The following is a 27,010-nucleotide window of genomic DNA, read 5'->3' on the forward strand; positions in this document are numbered from 1 at the left end:
ATTTCAAGGTGGTGTTGCCACCCATCTTTGGTTTTTGTCTTTTCTGGCATGCCAAACTTCTCATGGTAAAGTGGCTTTTTTAGAATTGTGCAAGGGTAATTTACCAATGCGGCAAATATCATTTTTCTCTTTAGTGTCCTTAAAGCAGCACTGTTGTGGCGCACGAAAGCAGTGCAGGGCCTGCCTTTTAAAATAGTTTATTGGCAGTTTATTGGCTGCCTTTTAAACACGGAAAAAGGAATAATGTGACAGGTAGTGTGCTGTAAACAATTAAAATTGATGTTTTCGAATCTGTTCTGAAACATTTAAATATTGACCTATCTGCCATAGGTATAGCAATGAACAAGTTAATTACTACAAGTACCAAAGTTGCTGCACATAATATGCAGTTGGTTTCATCCGCATAGGTGGCTTCATTTTTTTTTATATATATAAACTTGGTGCATGGTAGCTGGGACACTGTGTATATACATTTGCATGTTGCAAGCATTTGAAGGTGGAATGGAATGTAATTCCAAGTTGCAGTGCTAGGTAAGCTTTCAGTGTTAGCAAACAACAGAAAGCTTGGAAGGGGCCCATGGGCGCTAGGATCTTTTTGTGTTCGTTTGCATTTCAGAAACATTGTTTCACAAAAAGTTCTAGAAGGGGGAAATGGCCTTTGAGGGTAACATTGCTTTGACTTCTGCCATTTTTAAAGCAAGTTTTATATTGGGGTACTTGTTTTAACTTATGGAAGAAATGCAAATTTGTTCGTGATTGCATGTCAACTTAGCATTTCCTGGCTTATTTGGTTATAATCTGTTTTTTAACCTTGCTGTAATAATCTTGGTTATTTATGATGGTGAATCCCCAAGAGAGCTGTCTATTATGCAGTTGCATGCTGACGTGACTCTTTTATAAATATGTAATGTTTTGCATACTTTCAGAAAGCTTGATGGACACTCACATGAGCAGTGACACCTCAGATCCAGCCAGAGCATCATCACGTATTTATGTAGGCAATCTCAAGAAACACATTGAGCGTGAAGACTTGCAGAAGCTGTTTTCAAAGTACGGTGAAATACAAGGTATCATATGCTCATTCATATTTTTGTGCGAAGCCGGACGGAGATGACATCCTGGATGTACAATGGTAGTCCTTAAAGTGGATTCAAAGTAAATAATGTTCAATTGATACTAGGCTAATAATGAGATGTCATAGCCTGCCTTATATATGTACAGTAGGCTTCTGTTCATTTGTGCTCTGCAGGACATGCAAAAGTTGGCTTCTGTTATCGAAAGTTTGTATTTAAAGAAATGATGAAAATGCATGGGTGCCTTTAGGGACTCGAACACAGTCAAATTAACCCTTTGAGGGTCGATTTTTTTTTGCCATATGCGACCACCCAGGGTCGTCTTTTTTTTTTTTATTGCAGATTCAAATTCTGCTTAGGGACTTATTTCGAAAAAATTTACCGTAATTTTTCTAGGGTGACCGTAAAGTGAGAAAAAAAATCTTTTGTGTTGGTATATATGCACTCTTCATTCATGAATAACAACAATAAAAAAGGAAATAAACTTACCGGAATTAAAAACTTGACGCATTTTTATGCACATTGTTCAAGGCTTTGAAAATCCGTACACGGGAATATTTCGCAAGTTTCAAATTTTCCTGTTCTTACACTAATACGTACGTCCATAGCGTAATCGAACTGCGTAGGTGTGCGCACTCAAGAAAACTGTTTGGTTGTGTGCGCATCAAGAAAAGCCACACGTGTGACAAACTTCCACTAATCTTCATCTTATCGCCAACCAGTTAGGGCAATTCGTTCTCGCGGGTCTTTAAAAAAAAAAGAAAAAAGACTGAAACGCATGCACGGCGGCAACCTTCTATGCGCACCCCTGTGAGCACTAAACGAGCGAGAAACAAGCGGTCGCCCTTTGAGCGATTAGTAACGAGATAGCCATCAGTTTTGCAAGCGCAAAAAGCCGAAACCATCCGCGAAACAAAATCCAAACGGCCATCCGCACGTGCGCCAATGCGCGAGTGGTAGTATATAGACGCACGGGAGCAAACTAGCGCTAAAACAAACCATGGGACAAAAATCGAGAGAGGGAGGCGTGTGAAAAAAATTCCCTGTATCCCCACATAGTAGCAACACATGACAGAAAAGAAAAAAGTTAGGAAATTGGTGTGCTTTTTTAATGTACACACTGCGCCGTAAATATACGGCATCGACCATTTTCGGGCTTGTTCGCGGCGCCGTATATTCTCGGCAAACACTCACATGGCAGATTCCTCGTTGGCGTTACATATTCTCCGTGCACGCACCCAGTTTGTGCGGCAGAAGTCCCGGGGCGCCTTTTTCATTGCTGGGTGCCGGAGTTTGGAATACTTTTCGTTTTGAATAGAGTTACATTATCACGCCCCTGTTCTCGTCGTGACGATTGCATTCATGAGGCTGACGTAACGCGCAGCGTCTGCCACTGTCGGGCCTGAATCGCCCGTGCTGTCGCTTTCCGTATCGTCCTGATACTGTCGCTAGTCGACACTTCGGCAACAACAGAGGCAACGATGGCGAAAAGTCGAACCTTGTAGCTGACATCTCTTCGCGGTTGCAGCAGCGCTGCCGAGCAACTTCACATTACAAATGCCACACACCGTGGTCAACAGCAGATCCCCGTCGCGTGGCAGCGCCGACTTTTGCGTGTCATGTTCGATAGAACAGACGATGTCAAATTTTTTCTTCTACGCTGAGCACCCGCCGTCTTTTTTATCCGAGCTTCGGCATGACGTGAGTCCTCGCTAGCACGACGCCACAACGCTCTCTGGCACGGCGTCGTAATGATGTTGATGTTAATGTGGCTTCATGTGCAAACGCACAGGGCACTTGAGGGCCGTTGTTCCGATCTGTGAGGCTTGTTGTTTTGCCGGGCCGCCTGATGAAAACGACGCACCGCCGTGTTTGCACGACGAAAAGTGGAAACGCTACGTTTTAACCGATGCGTGCGCAATAAGCTGGTACGATTTATGCAGATACAAAACACATTATGTTCAATGGCTGCTGAGTCGGGAATTTGAGTTTACTACTTTTAAAACGAAACTACTGTTTAAGCGGGTACGGTTTAACAAGGTTTTACTGTAACTTGACAGGTAATTTCATTGAGAAAATTAAGCAAGGTGAACTGTTTACGGGAACTGTTTCTGTTAGCCATGAATTATTTTCCTCTCTTACCAGGCATCTCTCTGCACAAAGGGGGATTTGGTTTTGTGCAGTTTAAGGAAGAAGGAGAAGCAGAAGCTGCTGTCAAAGGCGAAGGTGGCGTCTTCTTTAAAGGCTGTCTGCTACGTAAGTAGTTTTCTCAGAGCTGTTAACTGCCCACTAGAGGCTTCTTGCTGCATATCTGGCAGCTTTGTCATAGCCCTTAGATTTTAGCCCTAGTAGCCTGAAGCTATTAACAGTGCACAGTGTCTATTAATAGTGGGCAAGTTAAATTTGTTCGAGCCTACATTATCAGTTTGGCCATGTCATGGGTCAGTTGCTGTCACGTAGTGTGTTGTTCTATTCCTACACTAAAGGGTGGGTGGGTTCAGCTCTGTGAAAAGTAAAAAAGAGGCTGGATGAGGCTTTGGTGACCTCGAGTCAAAATTTGGCATTAAAATTCGTAACTTATGCTCTGCTTTTGCAAAAGTTGTAACTGTGTGCAGAACTTAAGCTTTTTTGGTTGATTGTGTTTAGCCGTTGTTTTCTCTCATACCATGCCTGCCCATTTGGTGCTTTTCAAGCTTTATGACCTCTCGTAACTCCTTTTGTTTCAGAGTTGAGGGTCTGTAGCAGCCAGGATTCAAGGCGATCTTATAGAGGAACGTCGCGGGAACGTGACAGGTAAGCTAACGATTTTGTGGCAGTGGCCTGAGCCTGAGTTTTCTCTTAATTTGACACTTGATTGCCGAGAGATTACCTCAGCTTAAGCTACTCTAGAATTTTAACCAATTCTCCATGTTTTGTTCTCACCATTTTTGTCCTGGGGACACTTAGTAGCTTCAGGCTACTGATAATATCTAGAGTTCTAGAACAAGAGCTTCCCACAAATTTTATCATTGTAAAATATTTTAATTTCATGTGGCACAGTCATACATTTAGCTCGAACCTTCATTAAATTTAATTTCTGAGTTTTGATTTTCAGGTTACATTGCCAAAAGTTTGTGTCTTCTCAAACACTTGTGGTGACCAACATTTTCTATATTTCCTTTCCTGTGTGCAAATCGCAGTTGAGCTGCACTACATGCGAAGATTGATGTCCTGTGATGTCGTTTGCTCTTGGATCCTCTGCTTTTGTCCATCATGTGTATTCACTTTCAAAGTGCCAAGTTTGACACCTGGCACAAAGTTTCTGAACGTTATGCTTGGTCATTTGATATTACATTTAATACGTGAGTGAATACAGTAGAACCTCATTGATACGTTCACATTATATACGTTTTCTCGGCGCCAATGTTCGCAATCAAGAACACCAACAATGACCCACTAGAGTTACCTCATTTTTGATCGGTTCATACGTTCCTGGAAAACACGATTTTTTGGCTCTAACGTTCACTATGTCGCCAAACTGCGATCGTACAATAGGCAGGGTGTCTACCAACCGAAAAAACCGGTAATTCTCAGGGAATTTGAATAGTCTGGAAATAATCAGGGAATTTATGCTTCTATCGGGGAAAATTAGCTGTAATTTTATTGAAAGGGAACAAAAGTTGTGTAATTGCTGGCTCCAGTAATAGACGAATCGCAACGAATCGTAGTTGACCAATTTTCCAGAAGCCCAATTTTTCGGACATGCCCGATAATTCGGGCGGCTTCGCGGCACCACCACGTACTCCATATAGTCCATGTATATTGCCCTGACTGCAGGTCTGAAATGGCATTAAAGCCACCACCGCTGCCATTTCGATTGTCTCGCCGCCTCGAACCGGTGCTCTCGCACGCCGATCCGCTGGCAGCAGTAGCCACCACCGCACAGCGTTAGGCCTAGCTGCTTCTACGTTCGCTAGCTTCTTGCCGTGCGGTGCTGTATTTTTCATTGAGAGAATTCGATGCTGTCAGCAATGGCACTGACTCCGCCTGTGTAATCCTCGCAATTGGCTTCGAAGCTCACAAAGCACAGCACGTTGAGCAATGCCAGTCTCCAAAAGTCAGCTTCGCCTCAATAGAAAAATGTTACACACCGAAGCATAACAAGTGTAGGAAGGGGCAATTGTCGCGGGATACAGTATGTATTCCTTAATTATACATGCGTGCACCCCCATCTCCTGTCACAGTACAAGCACCGATATGCCTAATAAGTGTACTGGCAAGCCTGAAGGGAGGAGGAGGGGCTGAAACTTTTTTGTTTCTTGACAAAAAGGGCTGAAATTTCGCAGACACACTGCACATTGCAATAAAGAGACAAATCTAAAATTTCATTAGGATATCTTCATTAGTTTTTGTTTTATAAGAATTTATAAGTTCCTTGCTTGTGGAAAGCCTGGCACAGTAACGAAACACGATAGGGAGCTGGGAATACTTTGCATGTTTGCCCAAATGTCTAATCTACATCAAGACAGTGTTCGAATTTTTTTTTAGTGCGCTAATAATTTTTTGCTCAACATAATATGCACATGACTGTGCTTCACTGCATGGAGCCATGTAGTAATTGTGAAATAATTAAATAATGGAAAGATAAAGAAACATTTCAAGACTGTCTTTAAGTACAGCACAGCTTGTGGATCACAGCAAAACAAACTGGACCAAAATCGGTCCAGCCATTGTTGTGCTACGCTTTCCACGAGCAAGGTGATTGACAAAAAAATATGCAATTGACAAAACTGGCTGGAAAGTTTTAAAAGCACTGCAAATTTATTAAAAAGCACCAGGGCTGTAATATTTTTAAACATTGCTGTCAGGCATCTTCGTACACCTTTGCCTCTTTGTTTGGTGGGCTTTGGATGCCTTCTTCAGGCTTTCTTTATCCTTTCTTGAGCCGTCTGGAGTAGTGCATGACCACCATTTTCACTGCCAGACTGAGCCTGGTATCGCAGTGTGCACCCACAGAACGCTGTTGGCTTCTTGGGCACAGAGTTTTAGCGATCAAAGAGTTCATCGCGGAAACAGGCACAATAATGAGCTCACAGTCACAAGGGGCCGAAATTTGTTCTTGGCCTTGCTTGTCCACCAAACTGAACTTCCGCTCAGCTGCGGACACTGCGCAAAGGGAGTCGCGAACGCTGCATGCCTGCGCTTCTGCAGTAACCGCTGACTGAAAACGTGGCACGAGGCGCGTCTGAAGCTTTTTCGAACGTGCCTGTGGCAATTTGAGCCCTTAACTCTTTCGTTACCGCGAGAAAATTTTAGTTTTTTATAGGTCTCGGAAAAAAAAAATATTTACCACAACAAATAATATTTCAGCACACATCACAGCATAGCATGTTCTGCATAATGAAATTCTCTTTCCAAAAACATACGTTGCCAAACAAAATAATTTTAGGTAAAACATAAAAATTCTAGAAAGCACCATTTTTGCTGCCAGTTTGATAAAAACAATCAAAAAGCGATATCTGCTAAAACAATCATATCAAAGGAAATTACGAATATACATTTCAAAGATAAATAACCAAGGAATAGCGTCTGAAAAAATAAATGCTCAGTACACCGCCATTCTTCGGATACAAAAAAAGAAACTAAGACCGGTTCATCGCTCATGGCATGCGGTGAAGCAGTTGCTGGATTCTGCATTTTTCCCACAACATGTCTGGTATTTGTTCATCTTTGCGGTTCTCGTCACACATATTGCAGTTCCATCTTTTCGGCATTTTCTGAGGATGGTCCAATGAGAAGTCCAGGGAATGTGCTTCACCAGTTCGTCTAGAGTCATGCACCTCTTTCAGGACCAATCGCTCTCAGCGTAGCTGGGCAACTACTACAATATTATGCATCCAAGCAAATCTGTTTGCATTTTTGCAGATTGTCTTTATCACTTCTGAAAAGAAGAGTAGAAAGAAATCCCACGCCGGTTGCAGACTGTCTTGCGCTAATCCACAGTGCTGGGCCAAGATGTGCTACAGGTTGCCTTCTTGGTGTGAATGGAAGTTCCTTTGCTGCCGATGGCAGCACATCGTAACGAAGCGAAGTATACACCCTGAAGATAATCAGGAGAGCGCTCAGGTCGTGCAAGAAGATTGGCAGATAAGTGCGCACAAGGAAGGAGACTGCTCATGGCCGTAACGAAAACTCGCCGGTGAACAGTTGCGGATGTCCCATGCTGACTCAAAACATTGTCGCCATCAGAGCTTGAATCTGCTTTGCTGTCATCTTCGGAATCATAAATCGAGTCCTCATTACTAAATTGAAGTGTGGGTGCAGCAGAATTTCGAGCACGACGCGTTTCTTGCAACGCAGCCGTCCAGGATGACGCCGTGGAAGCCACTTTCAATAACTGCGCAGTGACACCGGCAGCTCCCCATGCCTGGATATTACGAGAGAAGCGAAACCGATACTCTTGGAAACTGGTTAAAAATGCCAGGTCCACATGCTAGACATGCGACGGACCTTCAGAAATAAACTTTGGTAGAATAAAACGAGTTATACTCCAAACCAAAACTAATTAGTGAACAGCTGACGTCATTTTCGGTTAATTATCACCGCTCAGCACTGTTGGACGGCAAAGCCGGCAATATAATTTAATTCTTCACTTACTAGGAGTCATTTGATTACGAAATTGTAATCACGAGCGACATGATTTTTTTCTGAAGTGCGGCAGGTGACGGCCATGCCTCTTTTTATTACAACATACGCACATTCGTTCACAAAAAGGTCCATCAAAAATCGCAACATCACCGGAGCGTGAAAATTTTAACTGATTCTGAAAGTTCAGTGCCTGTACTAACTACTGGATGGCTTTAAGTGGATAAAACGGCTCCAACATGTCGAAATCGGCAATCTAAAGTGTTGATCACTGGGGATCGATTTTAATATGCGTGGTAACAATAGAGTTAAAGACGTGCATTCATTTCTTTTTTTTTTTTTTTTCGGACTGCCCGATTTTTCGGATGTTTTTGGGAGTCCGAAAAATCGAACGTTAACTGTACAAATGACCAAGAGGATGCTTCAAATGATTCATAGGGTGAACGCATGGCAGAAGGAGGATGAGAACAGAAAGGACCGATGCACTGAGGAATTAACAAGAAAGGAAGCGTGCCACCGCCTCTTTGAAGGAGGTTGAGCTCAAGAAAACAAAGTGTTGGCTGAAGCCGAGATGCAGCTGTCCCTCATCCAAACCAAAATAAACCCTTTAAAGCAGTGAAACTCAACACTGAGATATTGTGTACGGGCTGAGAGTATGTCAGGACAGTTGAGGTTGACTTCCCAACTGCTGAGAGAGAATCTTAGTTGTGACAATGTTCAGGCCTCATACCAATGAGCTTGTTATCAGTTGATAGAAATAGCTCATATTTGAAAATATTTACTTCTGTATGCATCTCTTTTTAATTCGTATTTGAAAATGTTCCACTCAATTCAGAATGGGCTTTACCATTTTTTCCGCTGTGCATTTTACTATCACCTTCTTTCTGTTCTCTTTTTGAATAAAATAGATATTACTCCTTACTATTCAAACTGGATTAAATCATTGTTTTTTGTTTCAACATGCTTACTAGAGAGTGACAGCATCGGGCAACATATTGTCAGCCCGTCTTGACATAAAACAATGTTCTGGCTCATTCAGGGAATTTTGCAAAGGTGCTCAGGGAAAACCTGGAAAACTCAAGGAATTTGGAAATGTCAACTTGGTAGACACCCTGAATAGGTTTTCCAGCCGCTGAATACCATGTAAACAAGCAATGCGTGAGGCACGCGCAATCGAGAACGGTATAGCTGCCCACCGCGGCAGCTTCACCACAATACTCTCCTGCTTTTCTCGCATGAAAACGCCGGCATGCATTCAGTTCCTAACTTCGTTACCAGCAAATCTTCTCCAGGGTCGTCGCACATGGCATTCGCAGCTATCACTGGCAATTTTTTTGCGATAAGCATCTTCGCCTGTCTGTTTCATAGCACATGGTGCCGTTGGAAGTGTAGTGCACGCTTTTAATAGGCGATAACCGAAACGCGCCGCTGTTCCTTGCTGCAGACTACAATCGTATACATTTTCCTGCCACTAAATCCCATGTGAACAAGAAAAGGTGCAAGGCTTGTGTTATTGAGAACAGTATATAGCTGCCCGTCTCGCATGAAAACGACAGCGCGCACAGTTCCGGTACCAGCAAATCTCTTCCCCGGTAGTCGCACGCCGCATTCACAGCTATCGCCACCATACATATCGCAATAAGCATCTTCACCCATCTGTTTTACAGCACATAGTGTGTAGTGCCCGTGGTAGCATCTTGCACGCTTTTAGTAGGCAATAATCCAAATGCGCCGCTGTTCCCTGCTGCAGGCGGTGCAATGTCGCTATCACATTTTGCTTCGGTGCACCATCAGCTCGACACGCGCCGGCATCCCATGCCGCAATGATCCACGAGACGCTTTGCATTATGTCGATGTCAGCAATATTTGAGTCTGTCAAATTTGTTTAGTTACTTTGGATCACTCGTTTTCCCGATGAGTATTTTTTTTTCTCACGGATTTTTCCAGAACATGTGAACTATGTTCTACTGTATTATCGCAGCAGATATAGTGTCGTCCACACTAGGACCACGCTATCAGGAACAGCGCCACAAGTGGGGAGCGAATGCTTTGTCAGCCTCTCTGGCTCTAGCTCTGAAATGAAACTTGAGATTACGCAACCTCAAATACTAAATGCGTCTGAACACAGCTTACATGATGCCACGCCGTGTCTCGGCATTCACACTCTTTGCACACATGGCACATTACCTCTAAATTAGGGCGTGCGGCTGTGTAGGGGCTCAGGTGTGCTTACAGCCATGCTGAGCCAGGACCAAGAGGCATGCAGGAAATCTTGACCCTGCCCCTGGTGCGCACTTTATCACATGCGTTACCGCGAACTCGCTCCCCTTCCCCTCTTTACCTTTGCTCGCGTGAAGGGAAGGCAGCACTCGCGAAGCCACCATTTTTCTTGTCTCACCCTCGCACACTTTCACTTGCACCTGAAACACAAAGTGCCGCAGGGTGCACTAGGATCTTATCGCACTTTAGCTTTCTACAGAACATGAGGCGACTCCCCCGATTTGAGCAAGCAGCCGCTTGGACTTCAATCATTGACCATCTGCGTCCACTGAAGTTTCCATTTATTGTCTCTGCATTCCTTTGCGGAGGAAGCGAAATTTCATAACATTGAAATTGCACACAAACACACTTCATTATATTGAGGTTCTAAATACATGGTATTCTATGAACAAGAGGTTAGGAAAAGTTAAATACTTCATTATAGTATTGAGAATTTCGTTATAATGAAGATCGTTATATTGAGGTTTAACATTATTCCTGCAATTGCTTAGTGTGTTAGATGAGTATCCACAGCTGATACTGCAGCATGTCAAGTGCTTCCATTTAGAGCATTGTGCTTGTTAATATTCAGAGAGATGTTTCTATTGGATGTTTTACAGTGGCACTTCAAAGGGATGAACAAGTGATCAGAATTTGCAGTCAACCATGAAATGTTACAGACCACGCGAGTGCGTAGCGAAGTTTCTGTGCCATATACTAGTGGTGCACCTGCTTTAATGAGTCTTACAGTGGAATCTCGATGGTACGAATCTCACGGGGTCACGAAAAATATTCGTATTAGCCGAAATTCGTATCATCCAAACAAAAAAATCTAGCTAAATTAAAGAGCGAGAGGTGAATTCACTCAGGCACACGTACGTAAAAAGCATTTAATTCTTGAAGGAAAAGTCTCCGATGTCCTTCTGCTTCTTTTTTCTTTGTCAGGTCAATTAGCAGACTTTGTTCAAATCCATGAAAACGCGTGCACGTGTCGTCGCTGATTTCATCCGCGGCCATAGTACACCTCAGAACTTCGAGCGCATGCAGCGTTTCAGCCGCTGCTGGTGGTCCTTCGCCGTCGCCCACGTCAAAGACAAGAACGCGGCTAGAAGCACAGCAGCCACTCCGTCCGATGGCACGCGGAAAAGGAGGAAAAGCACAAAAGCAACAAAAGTGCCACCGCTTCAAACTCTTTGCGACCAGTCGCGGCCTCCGCGCTGTCCGGCGCCACGTCCACGCCTCTGCACCAAAAGAGAGAGGGAGAAATCGCGTAACTGCGCGCTGTTCTCTTTCACTGCCGTCGGTGGGGCTCGCGGTCGCGTCCGTCCGTGCGCTGGAATAGTGCCAACTGTGGCCTCTTCTCCGCGCAGCGGCGCAACCTCCTCCCCTCCTTAGTAGCTGCGCATAGCAACTGTGACGTCACACAGTAGCGGTAGAACGAGCGCGCGGGCGTCGGCGGTGGCAGCTGCACCGCCGCTCCTTCGTCAGACGTCTCGTTGCAGTCGAGTGAGACCCGTAGCTCCGAAGCGGCCCAGTGATTGTGCGCCAAGCGGTTCTGGAAGCGGCAGCGGACGCCGGATTCCCCCAACATCAAACGCCAGAAGAACAAGGTGCGAATGCGCGTGCGACGAATGAACATGTCACCAGATGCGAAAGCAAGGGAGGCAGAACGGAAACGCCAACAGCGACTGATTAGATCGCCGGGTACTAAAGGCAGGGAAGCAGAACGCAAGCGGCAGCAGCGACAGGCGATATCGCCGAACACCAAAGCGAATGCATTGAAGCGTAGACTGCAGCAGCGACCGCCCATTTCACAGAACAGTAAAGCCAGGGAAGCGGAGCGCAGACGGCAGCAGTGTCTGGCCTTCGCCAAGCACTTTCAAATTTCCAAAGTGTCTTCGGTAATATTCGTATAAACCGATGCGGGTCGAAAATTGATTCGTAACAACCGTTCTCTAGCACGTTGGAAAGCAATGGGGCTCGACCGGGACCACAGAAAAATTCGTATCATCCAGAAATTCGTATTAGCCGTGATTGTATCATCGAGATTCCACTGTACTTGTGCTGCTGAGCCTTACTCACAGGCCTGTTAAGTTATTGTTTCTACTGGCAGCGTGCAGATTATCGAGACCTTGGCGCCAGGGGCCGTCACAGTACAGGGTTTTTACCCACCAATTTTCAGCAGGATTTGCATAGTGCAGGCTCCTTCTTTAGATCGTCTAACCCTGAAGGAATCTGGGTGTTCAACTGGGGGATGCGTGCACTCATTTTTAACCTGTGGATAACCAAATACATTGGGATTCTGCACCTATGAAGGGTGCACTCAATTATGAGGCCTCCTCCAATTAGAGGATGCTGATGTGATTACGTTTTTGTAAAGCAGTGACCTCCCAGCCCTTGTATTCAAATGCTCACTGGTGAGGTACGAGTGCTACTGCTACCCACATGCTCAGTAGATCATTCTTCAGTAATAGAGCTTTTATGATCATAGCATATGCCATCGCTCATTGCCATTATTTTTATATCTGTACATTTCACGCACTTTACAGCGACTGAGCTTTAGACCCTTTAACAACCAAGTAGCATCTACTTATTGCAATTCACCTATCAATCTCATTCACAAGCCATTGGCACAACATCACTACTTGCATGGGGCTCTTTGGCCATCCCTGGCCCTTGTGCCACTAAACACCACACATCATGATGAACCACGAGGCCATGGCTGGAGTGCTGCCATGACTGTTCTGCAAACAGTGCTGTTAAGTGCCCATTTTCGTGTTTCCTGCAAGCTGTTAGATAGCATTCACGGTGTCCTGAAAACGTCAGTGTGCAATATTTTTCTTCTCGCTTCACATGGGCTGTTTGGATAGCAGGACATGTTTATAGTTCTGCTAATATGTGGATGAGGAATGAACTGTAACCAAATATTGGCACACATTACAGCACTCGCACTTTGCAATGCTTGTTGTGTAAAACTGTTACGCCAACGTGGTGCTTGCATCAAGGTGGCCACTTGTGCCATGAGTGTGGAAAGTTGTGTGGCACTGGCAAAAGGAATAATCTAACATACCTGTGAGCATAAACGGCCGCTCAACCACGTAAGCAATGTTCTCGACAGCACATGCTGCAGATAGCCATTTCACCACGCTCTTGTTCGGTCCATAATATTTTGTGGTCAACTGTGCATTAAGATTATGGTGCAGATAAAAATGTTATGCTTCACATTGATGGGAACAAATGTAACCAAAGCCTTGCCAACTTGGTGCCGACTGCCCCTTTGCCACTTGCGACGCTGTGGACTCTCCCATGGCCTCCATCTCCGGCGAGCCCACCTGGCTGACACCGCGCATCACATGTCGCGCCTCAATTATTTTCAGCTTGATTGTCAGAATAAAGTGCCGTTTCGCGGCAAGCAGTTGTACATTTAGAGCATACAAGGTGCCCTTGCATAGGCATCGCTCGTGTGTGACTAGCAAGGGTACGTGTATTTTCTTTGATGCATTACGTGCACCTGCTTCATTGTGGCATATTTAAGGTCTCTTGTCCAGGCTGTTTGATTGAGTTTTTGCATGTTCAAGGCCATTTTGGTGTAGTTCCTTTGCTATATGAACATGTTCTTATCCATTAAACAGCTTATATACATTTAATGTGCATTGCATAGAAAGTTATAGAAGATGGTGGAAGGTGACATCGTAATTACATACCTGCCTACTCTTTTGAATCTTCCATAAAGTTACTCGCCTTGGTTACTTAGTGGCTATGGTTGTGGGCTGCTAAGTACGAGGTCGCGGGATTGATTCCCAGCCACGGCAGCCGCATTTTGATGGGGGTGAAATGCGAAAACACCCGTGTACTCAGATTTAGGTGCACGTTAAAGAACCCCTTGTGGTCCAGATTTCTGGAGCCCCCCCCTGCGGCGTGCCTCATAATCAGATTGTGGTTTTGGCACGTAAAACCCCATAATTTAATTTCAGTTTTAATTCGATAATGTTTACGAAATTGGGCTAATCCTTTGATTTTACGAGTGTTGCTGTAAGTTTTACAACAAAGAAATTCTATTTGAGAAAAAGTTTTGTGCGGCAGTCTTAGACGATGCTCTTGGAAGTCAGTGAAAAGATATTAGTGGGGCCCTTGTTTGAGCAAGTTTATTCAGATAAGTGCCTGAAGCAGGCAAAATCTGCAATAGCAAAGTGGCTGAAAAAGACACTGCGATCTAAAAATATAGTGTTGTTGTTAAAAAGATACCAAAGGCAAATATTAAGTCAATGTGGACTGTTAAAATACCATTAAGTTATTTTAACATCGTCCGCATATCTTCAGCATAATTCAGATCGCCCGTCCTCTTGAGCAGGGAGTGATGATATTGCATACACCTTTACTACCGTCAGTGAGCAAACGGTGCCCAACACCTGCGACAAGTTGTTTTTTCATCCACTTTCATTTCCATTAATTTATCGTTTCTCTATTTCATTTATTAAGCACAAGAGATTTCCACTATGTTTTCCTTGGTGTCAGTGTTTGTTGGCTTCTTATATGATTACATTCATCAGTGCTTTTGCTGTTGATGCACTATCTTGGAGTACACAGTTGTGTATACAGTGTATGAAAGGGTTAAATACATAAACTTAGTAAACAAAATTATTCTTTTGTTTACACATGTTATTGAATTCACACAACCTGTTTTTTATATTTTAAACATGTTTCACACAAGTATGGCCTGTATTTTGTAACATTTCGTTTTTTTTTTTATGTTGATCGTTGTTGCGCAGAGGGTTCAGTCCCAGCAAAGATTGTGGTGAAGCGGCGTTTGAGCTGCGTCTGAACCAATAACGAAGGGTTGTATTAATGGAAAATGAAGTGGAATTGTTAGAATATACGACCCCAGGAATGCGTGGGGTTAGTGAAAGCGGGGCATCCCATGTGAGCGCCCACAACCAAATTCAGTAGAGAGCACCCATCGGAAAAAGAAGCAAGCGAGGAATGTGCAGTGGTCAGTTGTTTGATTGCCAGATTAGATTCTATCACCTCTTGTACATCTCACAAAATTACTCGTGCAGTATCACCACTTTACAAACGCCCGCCTTTAAACAAAGTAAGTGCACACTTTAAGCACAAGCATTGTGTAAGCATCTTGTGGCAACACTTTGATTGGTACGAAAAATCAGTTTTGCTATGCCTGTAACTGAAAACCTGTGTAAGAATGCCAAATACAGGGTGCAAGCATGAACGTGAGCACGGGGCAGTAAAAGCGAAATGGGAATAGTCCTAAACCACCACTGTGGCAGCCACACTAGAGTGAAGCCAAAAATCAGTTCTGGTGGAAGCTGAGAGGCAGCAGCACAATGTTTTTTTTTTTTTTGAAGTTATGGGAGGTTGCAGCCATGCCAGAGTCGCCAGGTGGTGCTTCATTCTGAAAAGGCACGTTTTTTCGCCGTACATCTGCATTTCTGACCATTTCGGACTGGTTTCTGACACCGTATACGTGCGGCAGTGACCCTCAAAGGGTTAAAAATTTGGGCTATATCCCACTCCGCCCCTTCTGTTGTTATGTCTGGGATATTTTATAAATTTTAAAGTGCACAGGTTGGCAGGTATGTAGTTACTGTGCAACAATTTACAGCCTATCACTAAAACTTAAAGGTTTGTCTGCAGATGTTGACAGTGGGTGACTGGCCTTTTTATTTTTTGCATAGGGCGTAAATGCAGTAGGGGTCAATGAGTGTGCTGTCTTCCTTGAAACATTGGAGAGAAAAAAAAAATTTATGTCCTCTGATTTTTGCTTTAAGTAGATGTGAATGATAAGAATTGTGTTAAAATACTATCCCTGGTTTAGCTTCTCTTTCTTTTTTCATTTTAATTATGAAAGAAATTCGCTGGCTTGCTTGTCTGCCTTACAATTTGGGCTTTTTAAATGTTTGTGTTAAATAATAGCCCAACCTTTTCACGTAAGCATGCGCCAAATGTGTAATGAGCTAATCGTAACACAGTGCGGTGCGACACGACGAGGATAGAGAATATTTATAAAGCGCGAACTTTGAACTTTCAACTAAAGTTTTTATTTTTGCATGTGCACAATATATATACACAACCGAACGTTCAAAAAAAAAAAAAGAAAATTGTCATCATTGAGAGGCACACACCAAGGAACCAATACGTGTCAAAATGGCAATTTGCCTGCACTTTTTCCATACCTATCTCGATAACTTGAGAAATCGCATCTCTTTCTCCGATAACGCCACTGAAGGCATGCTTGCACACTTTCCCTTAATTTTTTCAATTTCATAAGTCTGAAGAATTTCTCTTGTCATTCTACATTGCACCCGATTCAAAGTACAGTGGAACCCTGGTTATATGTCCCCCGGTTTTGCAACGACCTGGGTTTTATGACGGATTAGCGCAGTCCCAGCGAAGTCCCCATAGAATCAATGCATTAAAAACCCCGGTTATACGACACAATTGTACACCTGACCCGCATTATACGACAACTGTCGCGAAGCGTGGGACGGAACGGCGGATGAAAGAAAAGTGCCGTGGGTCTCTTTCCTCGCTCCGTCTCTCCGCATGCGGAGCGCTTGACACCGCTCGCTCCGGTGCAGCTTTCTTCCCTGCCTCGTCTCATCGTTCGTTTCTCTCTCCCCACGAGCAGCCACCTGCGAGGCTAGCTGTGCTGAAATAGTGCCTTTTCTTCTCCACAATCACTTTCTCCCTCTCTTCTCAACGGCGTCGCCTCTCGTCGCATTGAGGAAGCGTTTCTCTCCTTCTAGTTTCCCAGCAGCAGATCACCGACAAGGTAGCGCGGAGAGGCCTAGGTTTATCGCACGTGTTCTTCATCGTAATCCTAGCGATCAGTGGTCAGTGGAGGTTTTGAGTTGTGTGGAGCAACGCAACGCACGGTGTCCTGAAAGCGGACAGTTCTGTCGCTCGGCGATAAGCTGAATATTATCGAGAAAGCGGAAAAGCGGCATGGAGCCCTGAAAGCCGGCATTGCCCGGGACCTTAAGATATCCGAATCTTCGCTTAAGACGATCCTGGCAAACAAAGCGGTGATATTGCAGAATGCCAACAAGCTCAGGCTCAAGCGGAAAGCGGCAAAAGAATGACAGCATGAGAAGTTTGAAAAAGTTCTCGTCAAGTGGCTGCATCAAGCCCGGAGCTCTGCAATCAACGTTGGCGGCACCATTCTAAATGAAAAGGTGGACGTTGTGGCATTGCGTCTGGGCATTGGCGACTTTCAGGCATAGAACGGGTGGCTGGATTGCGTTAAAAAACGAAACAGGATTATGTACAGCCGCTCCTGCGGAGAAGCACTTCCGTGGATGTTTCGACTGTGAACGAGTGGATGGAGTCGTTGCCGGAAATGATTGCTGCATACAAGCCCTGGGACATTTTCAACGCCGATGAGAGCGGTATTTTTTACCATATGCAGCCCGAGCAAACCTTTGCGTTTAAAGGTGACAGCTGTCATGGTGGAAAGCGTAGTAAAAAGCGTGTGACGGCACTATTCTGTGCTAACGAGGACGGTTCCAAGAGGCAGCCCGTGCTCATTGTTGGAAAGTTTGCAAAGCCACTGTGCTTTAATAACTCGAAGACGCTGCCGTGCAGCTACAACTTTAACAAAAAGGCATGGATAACGTCTTCGCTCTTCAGCAATTTTTTGCAGCAGCTGGATAACAAGATGGGTGCTAAGGGGAGGAAAATATTGCTTTTCGTGGACAATGCATCATGCCACCCACCCGATAAGTCCAGCCTGAGGAACATAAAGGTTGTTCTTTTTCCGCCCAACTGCACAAGCATGCTGCAGCCGCTGGATGCCGGCATCATTAAGTGTGTCAAGCAAGGGTGCCGGAAGCAGTTAGTGCAGCATCGGCTGGCGGTTATAAATGCAGTGAGTCGGAAAAAAACGTTACTGTGCTCGACGCCATGTATTTTATTGCCAATTCAGGGAACACAGTGTCACAAAGCACAATCGCTAACTCGTTCAACCACTGTAGCTTTAAGCGAGAGACTGCCTCCTCTGCTGGGGATGCAACAACCCCGATGCCGCTCAAGGCCGATGCAGGCTTCGTCGACGATGATTTCGAGGGTTTAAACCTCACCACGACCTTCGTGGAGTCCGTGGAGGCCAACGACAATGTTGCGATCTGCGGTGAGTTGTCGCTGGATGACGCCATCAAGCAGGCTTCGCCTAGTGCCGACACCGCTGCGGCATTGGACGAGGACAACGATGATGCCACAGATGCCGTGCCTGTGCCTACCACGTTTGCCGACGTGCTACGGCACCTAGACGGCATTCGGAACTTCATCTGTTCATGCGACGCCGCAGAGGACCTCCTTTTGGTGGTGGTGGTGAAAAACTTTTTTTGATGAGAAGGCCAAAAGTAAAAACAAATTTTAAAAAATCCAAAAGCAGCGTTGTGGGCAACCTTCAGGCTGCCAGTTGTGGAGTCCAGGCCATGCCTAGTCGCGACGTCCTCCGCCCAGTTCACCAGCCGGAGTTGGATATCCGGCTCGTTGCTGGACAAAGCAGCCTCCCACTGCTGCGGATTGCTTAGGCGCCAAGAGGCAGGGGGCAAGTGTGCTGCGCAGGAGAATAGGACGTTATCGTAATCGGCGCGGGAGCCGTCACATAAGCGGCAAGCCGGCGAGTGCGTCCCGGGGTGGAAGAGGGCAAGACGTGCGGGAGTAAGATAGGTATGGGCCTGAAGGTGGCGCCATAAGTGTTGGTGGGGTTGGGAAAGGGATTGGTGCAGAGGGGGGAAGGTGAGACGAGAGAAGCGATAGTGCTGCGTGATATCGCGGTACGTGAGGAGCGCGTCGCGCGTATCCATTCCCGGCGGGGGCGGGCTTGCTCGGTCAGTCGAATCTCGAGCGATGGAATTGGCCGCCTCGTCACCAGGATGGGCCGCGTGAGCGGGCACCCAGATGATTTGGATGGGGCGAGAGGGAATGGTATCGGAACGCAAGATTCCGATGACCGGGTGTGCCACCCGTACAACCGCGTAGTTGTAGACCGCAGGTTTGGAGTCGCTGAAGATGTACTTCGCGGAGGTTTGCGTGATGGCAAGGGCAATAGCTGCCTCCTCGGCCTCGACAGAGGTAGAAGTGTAGACTGAGGCAGTAAGAGTGGGTCGGAGAGAATTGTCAGTGACAGCAAGGGCATGTGCTGGGTAGCGGCGGTACGGGGCAGCATCTACGTAAGCCACGGCGGCCTGCCGTTCGTACTGGCGCCAGAGCGTGGAGGCTCGCGCTGATCTACGGGAGGGGTGGTGTTTGGGATGCATATTTTTAGGGAGGGGATTAACGGTTAGGAGGGTGAAGACATGGGAAGGGATGGGCAGTGATGTGGGAAGAGGAATAAGAGGGGAGAGATTAAGGGTGGAGAGAAGTGTGCTACCCAAGCGGGTGCGGGAGAGACGGAGGAGCTGGGCCGTGCGATGGGCCTCCGTCAGCTCCGTCAGGGAGTTGTAGATGCCCATCGAACAGTAACCGAGCCGTCGACGTAGATGTGGGAAGGGACAGGGCTGACTTATATGCGTGGCGAATGAGGCTGTTGACTTTGTCTTCCTCGGTACGAGAACGGTAGAGATACGGAAGAGAATAAATGAAGCGGCTGAGAACAAAGGCCTGGACCAGCCGGCGGAGGTCGTGTTCGCGCATGCCATGGTGGCAGTTTGCAATGCAGCGTAGGAGGCGGACAGTGTGGTGTACAGTGTTTGTGAGTCGAGTGATGAGGGTGGTGTGCTTGCCATTGGACTGAAGAAAGAGTCCGAGGATGCGGAGGGTAGAGACGAGAGGAATGGGTGTGCTGTCAAGGTAGACGGTGAGTGGAGAAGGCGATAGGGGGGCCATCCACCCAGGCCGAAGGAGCAAAAACTCCGATTTGGTCGGGGAGCAGCTCAACTTGATGGCCCGGGCGTGAGCTGCTACCGCGTCCACACCTGCCTGTAGAGTGGTCTCCATGTCGCCAAGATTGCCGGTGGTCACCCAGAGGGCGATGTCATCGGCGTAGAAAGCTTGAGACAGAGCTGGGATAGCTCGTAAAGCACGTGCCAGCGGGAAAAGGGTGACGTTGAACAGAAGAGGGGACAAGACAGAGCCTTGGGGGGTACCCTTGTTGCCAAGGGAGAAGGAAGGAGAAGAAGGTGGTCCGTATGAGATTTCGGCTGTGCGGTGGGCGAGGAACGCAGTGACGTAAGCATGGACACGGGGTCCGACATGGAGGGAGGAGAGAGCGTCCAGGATGGCGGTGTGGTGTACATTGTCGAATGCTTTAGTAAGGTCCAGCGCCAGGATAGCTCAAGTGCGTTTGTGGTGGGAGGGGTGTAGGACATCCTCGGAAAGTTGGAGCATGACATCCTGGGTGGACAGCTGGGGACGAAAACCGAACATGGAGTCCGGATAAAAATCATGATCATTCAGATAGGTCTGGAGGTGGGCCAGGATGACATGCTCGAACAGCTTTCCGAGACAGGAGGTGGGAGAGATGGGGCGGAGGTTTTCGAGGGCAATAGGTTTGCCGGGTTTGGGGATGAATGAGACACGTGCATGGGTCCAGGAGGATAAAAGAGTGCCAGCCTGCCAATGTGTATTGAGGAGATCAGTAAGGGCTTCGAGGGAGGGGGGGTGTCTAGGTTGCGGGAGTACCTTGTTGGTGATGCGGTCTGCCCCCGGGGCCGAGGTGGTGCGGAGTGTGAGTAGCGCCGCACGAACCTCGCCAACGGAGATGTCTGCCTCAAGGTCAGGGTTTGGGGAGCTGGAGTAGGTGGGAAGCGGAGTAGGTGGGTCGGTGCAGAGGGAGTGGTCCCGGAGGGCCGCCAGGAAGTCAGTATCAGTGAGTGGGGAGGAATGAAGGAGATGGGAGATATCCTTGCGCTGGGAAGCTTTAGTGTGTGTAGGGTCTAGCAGCACCCTGAGAAGCGACCACGTGTCGCGGAGGCCCAGGTTGCCTGCCGTGCGGTCGCAGGTCTGGCCCCACTGTTGTCTAACGAGAGAGGCACACTGCTCCTCCATGTCCAACGTGAGTCGGGCCAAACGGAGGCGCAGGCCCTCCTTTTGGACGTTGCCCAACTCGAGCGAAAGCTCTTGGTTCACGTATCAAACGAGGTCCAAAAGAAACTTACTGTCTTTTTTTAATGTTCGCACCTGCTGGCAGGAATCACGGCAGTGGGCAGTGGAGTGCTGTAAAGGTTCGTTTGAATAAAGCATGATTGGTACCTGTACTGCAGCATTAATTCTTATCGCATTTCGTTTTTTGGCAATTTGGGTTTCCAAGCACTGCAGAGTATGTTAGTAGTTTACATTGAAATTTCTAAAAATCCGTCCAACGAAATAAGTGGTATTTTTGTAGGCATAATTTATGTTAGGATTTTACGACGCTTTTTCGCAATTCCGAGAAAGTCGTTTAATCGGGGTTCCACTGTAGTAGTTTTTTCAAAGACCAGGACACAGGTACACTCCCGGCAATGCATGTCTAGGTGACCTGAAATTACTTTTGTGGAATTATAATGATGCTCTTTTAGTCTATGATTAATACAGTGGCCTGTCTGACTGCTATATATGCACGTTTGCATGACAAGGTTATTAAACAGCATTCTGTTTGCAATTCAGAAATTGCATGCTGTATCTTGTGGTACAGGCGATCGTCTCTTCTTTGTCCGAGTTTACTTTCTTGGCGATCCTTCCCACTATCCTTTTCAAATTGTGTGAGATGCTATGCATGCAAAGAATGATCGCCACCTTTTTTTGGCATGGCACAGCTATTGTACTCATTCGAATTGGCCCTGTATTTTTACTCAAACCCTCCGCTGCCGAGATACAGTGCAAATCTTTTTTGAGGTCTGTATACCAAAGAAATTGGTGGAATTATGTTTTAAGAGGTTAAGTAGGAATTTGAAAGGTGCAATTTTCTTTAAACAGTAAGTTCAAGAATTTGTTTTAGGTACCTTCTCGAACCATTGTAGCATGGCCTTCACTTTTAGGGAAAACAAAACCCCATCTGCTCATTCACTGTGGTTACCTTGTTTTTGTTTGCAAGGAATGTCTTGTAATTTAATATTCATTGTTATAATTTTTTAGGGAGTACTCTGACCACGACCGTCGACACGAAGCAGGTATGCCAAGAGACAGGTCACCGGTGCACCGTGACTATGACGAACGGGAATTTAAACGTGATGACAGGTATGTGTATTAATGCCATGTGTCTTTTTGTAGAAGAATATGGAAATACAGTAAAACCACATTAACTCGAAGCTGTAAAAACCAGAAAAATATTTAGATAAACGGAGTTTCAAGTTAATTGAAATAACAAAATACAAGCCCATTGGTTTGGCAGAGATCACATGGAGGGTTTCCAAAATGGGGGCAGTAATATTTTCTATCACTCTCGCATGCCACAGCACTGGACACGCCGGTGTATATGGGCAATAGCATGCAAACACTATGCCAAGACTGCGTGCTTGGCACTGAATCAAGACGATTGATCATACTGCAAGATTTGAAGCCAGTCATCTGATGAGTTCATAATCGGTTGCAGGCATCCAAAAAGTTGGTGTCGCTAATTTCTGCAGCGTAATGAATTCTTGACAATTTCATTTCACAAACTAAAACTGAATTGCAGAAGAGTGCCGCTGTCATGCCTTTAGTCGACGCCCACAAGTGCCATGCCGTTCTTATGAAGCTGCGATTTCGCTGAAATACTGTCACATTGCATGCTCACCTCATTTGTGCAGAACATGCAGACTGATAATGCCTGCTCAAAAGCGTGGATCGTCTTGCTCAAGGTCATGGTGGCTGTAATCACGTTGATTCTTAACTGACAGCACTCTAAATAAGGGGGAGAGAGAGCTAGAGGCTCTACCCTTAGCTCACCTCTGCTACGCGAGGCCATTATGCAGTGGCAGCGAGTACCTAAGTCCATTCGAGCAGTGATATACAGGAAGAAGGTTAAAGTTAGCAATGAGCACAACCTCGCTGGGAGTACACTGCATCTTGGTGGTGCATTTGTGAAAGCTTTCCTTCCCTATCGAGCTCAGTGCCAGTGTGATTGTTCGCGCTTGACAAGAGAATGCCGGCGATGCTGCTGACGTTAGTGTGTTCCTCTTCTTTTATGTTACGTGATTCGGTGCATTTTCCTCTAGCACATTTGTTATACCAACTCATCTGTACTTCAACTTTGCAAGTTATATACATTAAAGGGACTTGGAATGATTTTGTACAAGCATAATCAGTCGTTAGGGTAGATCTTTCTGATCATTAAGGGGGGAGGCTACCCTGGAGACCGAACTTTTTTATTTTTTAGTATATCCGGATGAAACTTTCAGGGTACGTTTACACCACCTAACTTTGAGGAACTGCAATGTGTCATGAAGATGTGTTTGTTAGTTCCAGAGTTATTGAGGTCTAACTAAGTGGTTCATCTACAGTCGCCGACCGTTTATTCGGACATCACGGGGACTGCGAAAATGTTCGAATAAACAGGTGTCCGAAAAAGCAGATTAAGAAAAAAGAAACTAAATCCTTTATTTCCACGCATTTATTCAAGCTTGGCAGTAGGCTTGAAGAAATCGTGAATGTGCCATTGCACGCTGTTCCGTTTACGCGCAATCAGATAAGCCTGAATCTCGGAGAGGGTTGTATGGTGACCATAGACGGCTGAAAGCACAGTCACTGCTTGTACACGCTCCGCATGCGGCGGCACCGTGGCACAGGGTGCATCACCTTCCGACTTAAAAGTCATCGTCCGGCGGTGCAGCAGAAAGCTGACGAGTGATCTCGCCGTCGTCGAGTTCTGTGCATGTCAGTACAGCAGTGTCAGCACCTGTGAAACTGTCAAATGAGATGGTGTCCGGAATCGCACTGCAACCACTGCGCAGGTCTCAGCAGAACATTTTCCGCGTCAGTACGGAGCACATCGGAAGGCGACACATCTTAGGCCTCCCGGCACCCGCTTGCCGGCATTCCCCAGCGCAGTCTGCGCAGGCACTGTCGGCGCCATTAGACACTTGACGCGGTGTTTCCGTATGCCACGTTGCATCACCGGAACCTCGACACAGCACAAAAAGCAAACACCACGATGCCGACACCAGTTGCACAAACGAAAAACATGGCCTGCAGTCGCCTACTCCCAGCGTCGTGCGCGAACATGCGCGAAGAAACAGATAAGCTGCTGGACTGTCTTGACATGACTTACTAAGCTGAAACCGGAACTGCTGTAGAGCCACTCTATCGAACCAGGCAGAAACGATGATGATGAGCGGGGATTTGCAGTAGCGCCACTTCGTGGGGCAGCAAGGAGGCTCCATTCAAAACAAAAATGGCGTTCAGCAGGTCGAACCATGCACCGGTCAGAGTTGGTGCATGGTGCTCTCGATCGAATTAGCTCAAGGAGTGTCCGAAAAATCAGGCGAGAGGTTACAAGGTGTCCGAAGTTTCGGCAGTTGTTATACATTATGGTCTATGAGGAAAATGGCGGTGCCGCGAAGCAGACCGAATAATCGAGCATGTCCGAATTTTTGGAGTCCGGAAAATCGGTCGGCGACTGTATATGCCTCAGGAAGAGCCTGGAGAAATGCCAGGACAATAATCGAGCATGTCCGAATTTTTAGAGTCCGGAAAATCGGTCGGCGACTGTATATGCCTGAGGAAGAGCCTGGAGAAATGCCAGGACAATAATCGAGCATGTCCGAATTTTTGGAGTCCGGAAAATCGGTCAGCGGCTGGATATGCCTGAGGAAGAGCCTGGAGAAATGCCAGGACATCGTAGAAAGCTGAAATTCACTGTGATGATCCCTTGATAGATATCCCAGGGGGCTACAAAGCCCTTTTTTTAATTTCCCCTCCAAAAAATTTTGACACAACTTTGAATTTGATGTAGTCAGTAATGACCACATTCATCAAAAATTAATTGCAGATTATAATTTAACTGCACCAGCTTTCAAAAAAAGAAGCTTGTTATCCCCTGGCAAAGTCATTCAGGAACAGAATAAAATAAACGGCACACAAATTTGAAGAGCGGTTTTTCTAATTCGCTCTTGTGGCTCCAGGCACACTCAATGTGTCGGATTTTCGACTGGCGACAGCCGACAGCACAGTTACGCTGTTGAAAGCATCTACGCAGTCGACATTCGCTGCAGAAGAGCGATGCTCGTACAAGTCGCATATCGCGCTTCCGTGCACCAAACATTTGCACTGTCTTGAGCTTCGTTGCCAGCATCGCAGGTGACAAAGAACTAGTAAAAAAAAAAAAAGCTGAGAAAATAATCCTAAAGATAGCGCAAGGCGATGAGCAGCTCACAAGCAGGCGTCTGTTGAGGCGGACGGAGCAAGGGGCAACAACGAAGCTTGCGCGGCATCAAAGGGAGCAGCCGCCGCCGCCGCTAGCGCAGCAGCCAATTGCAGGCGCGCTTTAGCCCGCGGGTTTTGAACCCACGGCTCTGGCCAATCAGCGCTTCGCTTCGCATCGTGGGAAACCGCCAATAGCACCTCAACCGTGCCAGAGCACATTTAAGTGCTTTGTGTAAAGCATGTAATTTATAAGGTTTTACAAATACGCATTGCTACTGATTGCAGTGACACCACTCCCCCTACGTTTTCAGCTGCCCCATCACCTAGCATAGGCATAGCAATTGTGCGTGATGTCAGTCGGGCAGGCTATTCTTATTGGCTGCCCACGTTACATCATCGATAATTTTTCCAACTTCATGGCAAACAAATCTTCGTAATAGTTTGAATGTTGGCTAATTTGTTTCTACAAAACAAGAATACACGAACAATTTATCACCACACTTGGGCACTTACGGCACACAGCAAGTGTCGTCTTCTTGTGTTACAATGTCCTCCGCGTTGATGCAAGCTGCATGCGGTTGGTCTTGTGTTGGTTGGTCTAGTGTTGGTCCCGACATTTCTTTTTGCGAGAACCATGAATTGACTTCATTGCGTTGTGGGCTGCAAATGTAGTGGTTGATGGCGTGTTCTTCTGCAAGGCAACAGGCGAATGGAGTGGCTGCAGCGCATTGGCTGTTGATATCCGATCAGCGCCAGGTCCTACGTGTTTGCGGCTGTCACTTAACACCAAGGCATTACCACAATAAAGTTTTGGCCTGTTCAATATTCTGATAAATGCAGATGCACTGGCCGCTTTACCGAATGGGTGTAGCTGCAAACGTAAGTGGCCTGCAGGGTGCAGCCACCTAGTGGCACAGAGCTCAGCCATACACAGAGATAATATAGCACTAACCAAGTGTGTTCTACTTTGTTGCTGGTGTAAATTTTCGGCAGTGGTGTATGTGTGAACATGTCTTTTTAAATGTTTAAAATGTTTTATACTTGGTTACGGCAATATTAGGTCTGTGTTTAGCTGGTCAAGCTCTGTGCCACCAGGTTGCTGCACTGTGCAGGCTGCTCACATTTACGCCTCTATTCATTGGTCAAAATGCCAAGCTCGCCTGCGTTTACAGGAATACTGGGCATTCATGGCGCTGCGACTGAACGCACGCAACGCATACTGCTTTGATAGCTGTCGCTGGGTGTTGACATCCAGGTGATTAGCACAGAGTTTGGAGAGGCTTCACATGCTGGCTGGAAGATGCCAGAAGTAGACGAAATGACACCACATCATGATACAAAGCCAGTGAAGGCGGACTTAGCCCCAATTGCTCGGTGAACAAGTTGAGGGGGAGAAGCATGGCTACTGAGGTGGGTAACTTGCAATCATCTGTACCTCTCTTAAGGGGGTACACAGGTCTTGGAGACGGAAAAAATAGCTAAAAAGTCGATTTTTTAGTTTTGTTATTTTCGCAATCTAGACGTCCTCACGTGCTTGTTGACAAAAAGTTAACGTGAAATCACACGTCTTTGGCCAAAAGAATGCCGTATTTGTCACGTGAGACGCTCATTTTCGTCTGCAAGACGCACCGAAACTGCCCCATCCTGCGCCGCTGACAGTTCCGAAACTGATCAAAGGAGCGCCACCATTTTGGCCTCGTTCGAAAGCGTGTCCTTCCTGCTCATAGAGTTTCGTACAATAATTACTAGAGGGAACTCTGGCACTGCAGTCG

At 46.3% G+C, this 27,010-nt stretch overlaps 1 protein-coding gene across 3 annotated transcripts in view; it reads left to right on the forward strand.

Moving 5' to 3' along the window:
- Positions 1-27,010, forward strand: part of Neos (nuclear receptor coactivator protein neosin) — a 126,679-nt gene that overhangs the window by 14,892 nt on the left and 84,777 nt on the right. For 2 of the 3 annotated variants that reach the window (XM_065443198.1, XM_065443189.2), the window contains exons 2-5: positions 927-1,067; positions 3,219-3,329; positions 3,800-3,866; positions 22,032-22,133. In XM_065443198.1, the coding sequence (XP_065299270.1) occupies positions 935-1,067; positions 3,219-3,329; positions 3,800-3,866; positions 22,032-22,133 (413 nt within the window). In that variant the 5' untranslated portion in view covers positions 927-934. Of the gene's footprint in view, positions 1-926; positions 1,068-3,218; positions 3,330-3,799; positions 3,867-22,031; positions 22,134-27,010 lie in introns of those variants that run through there. The other variant, XM_065443210.1, reaches the window with a different exon arrangement.

Source organism: Dermacentor albipictus, chromosome 1 (genome assembly GCF_038994185.2).
Source record: "Dermacentor albipictus isolate Rhodes 1998 colony chromosome 1, USDA_Dalb.pri_finalv2, whole genome shotgun sequence".
Lineage (NCBI taxonomy): Eukaryota > Metazoa > Arthropoda > Arachnida > Ixodida > Ixodidae > Dermacentor > Dermacentor albipictus.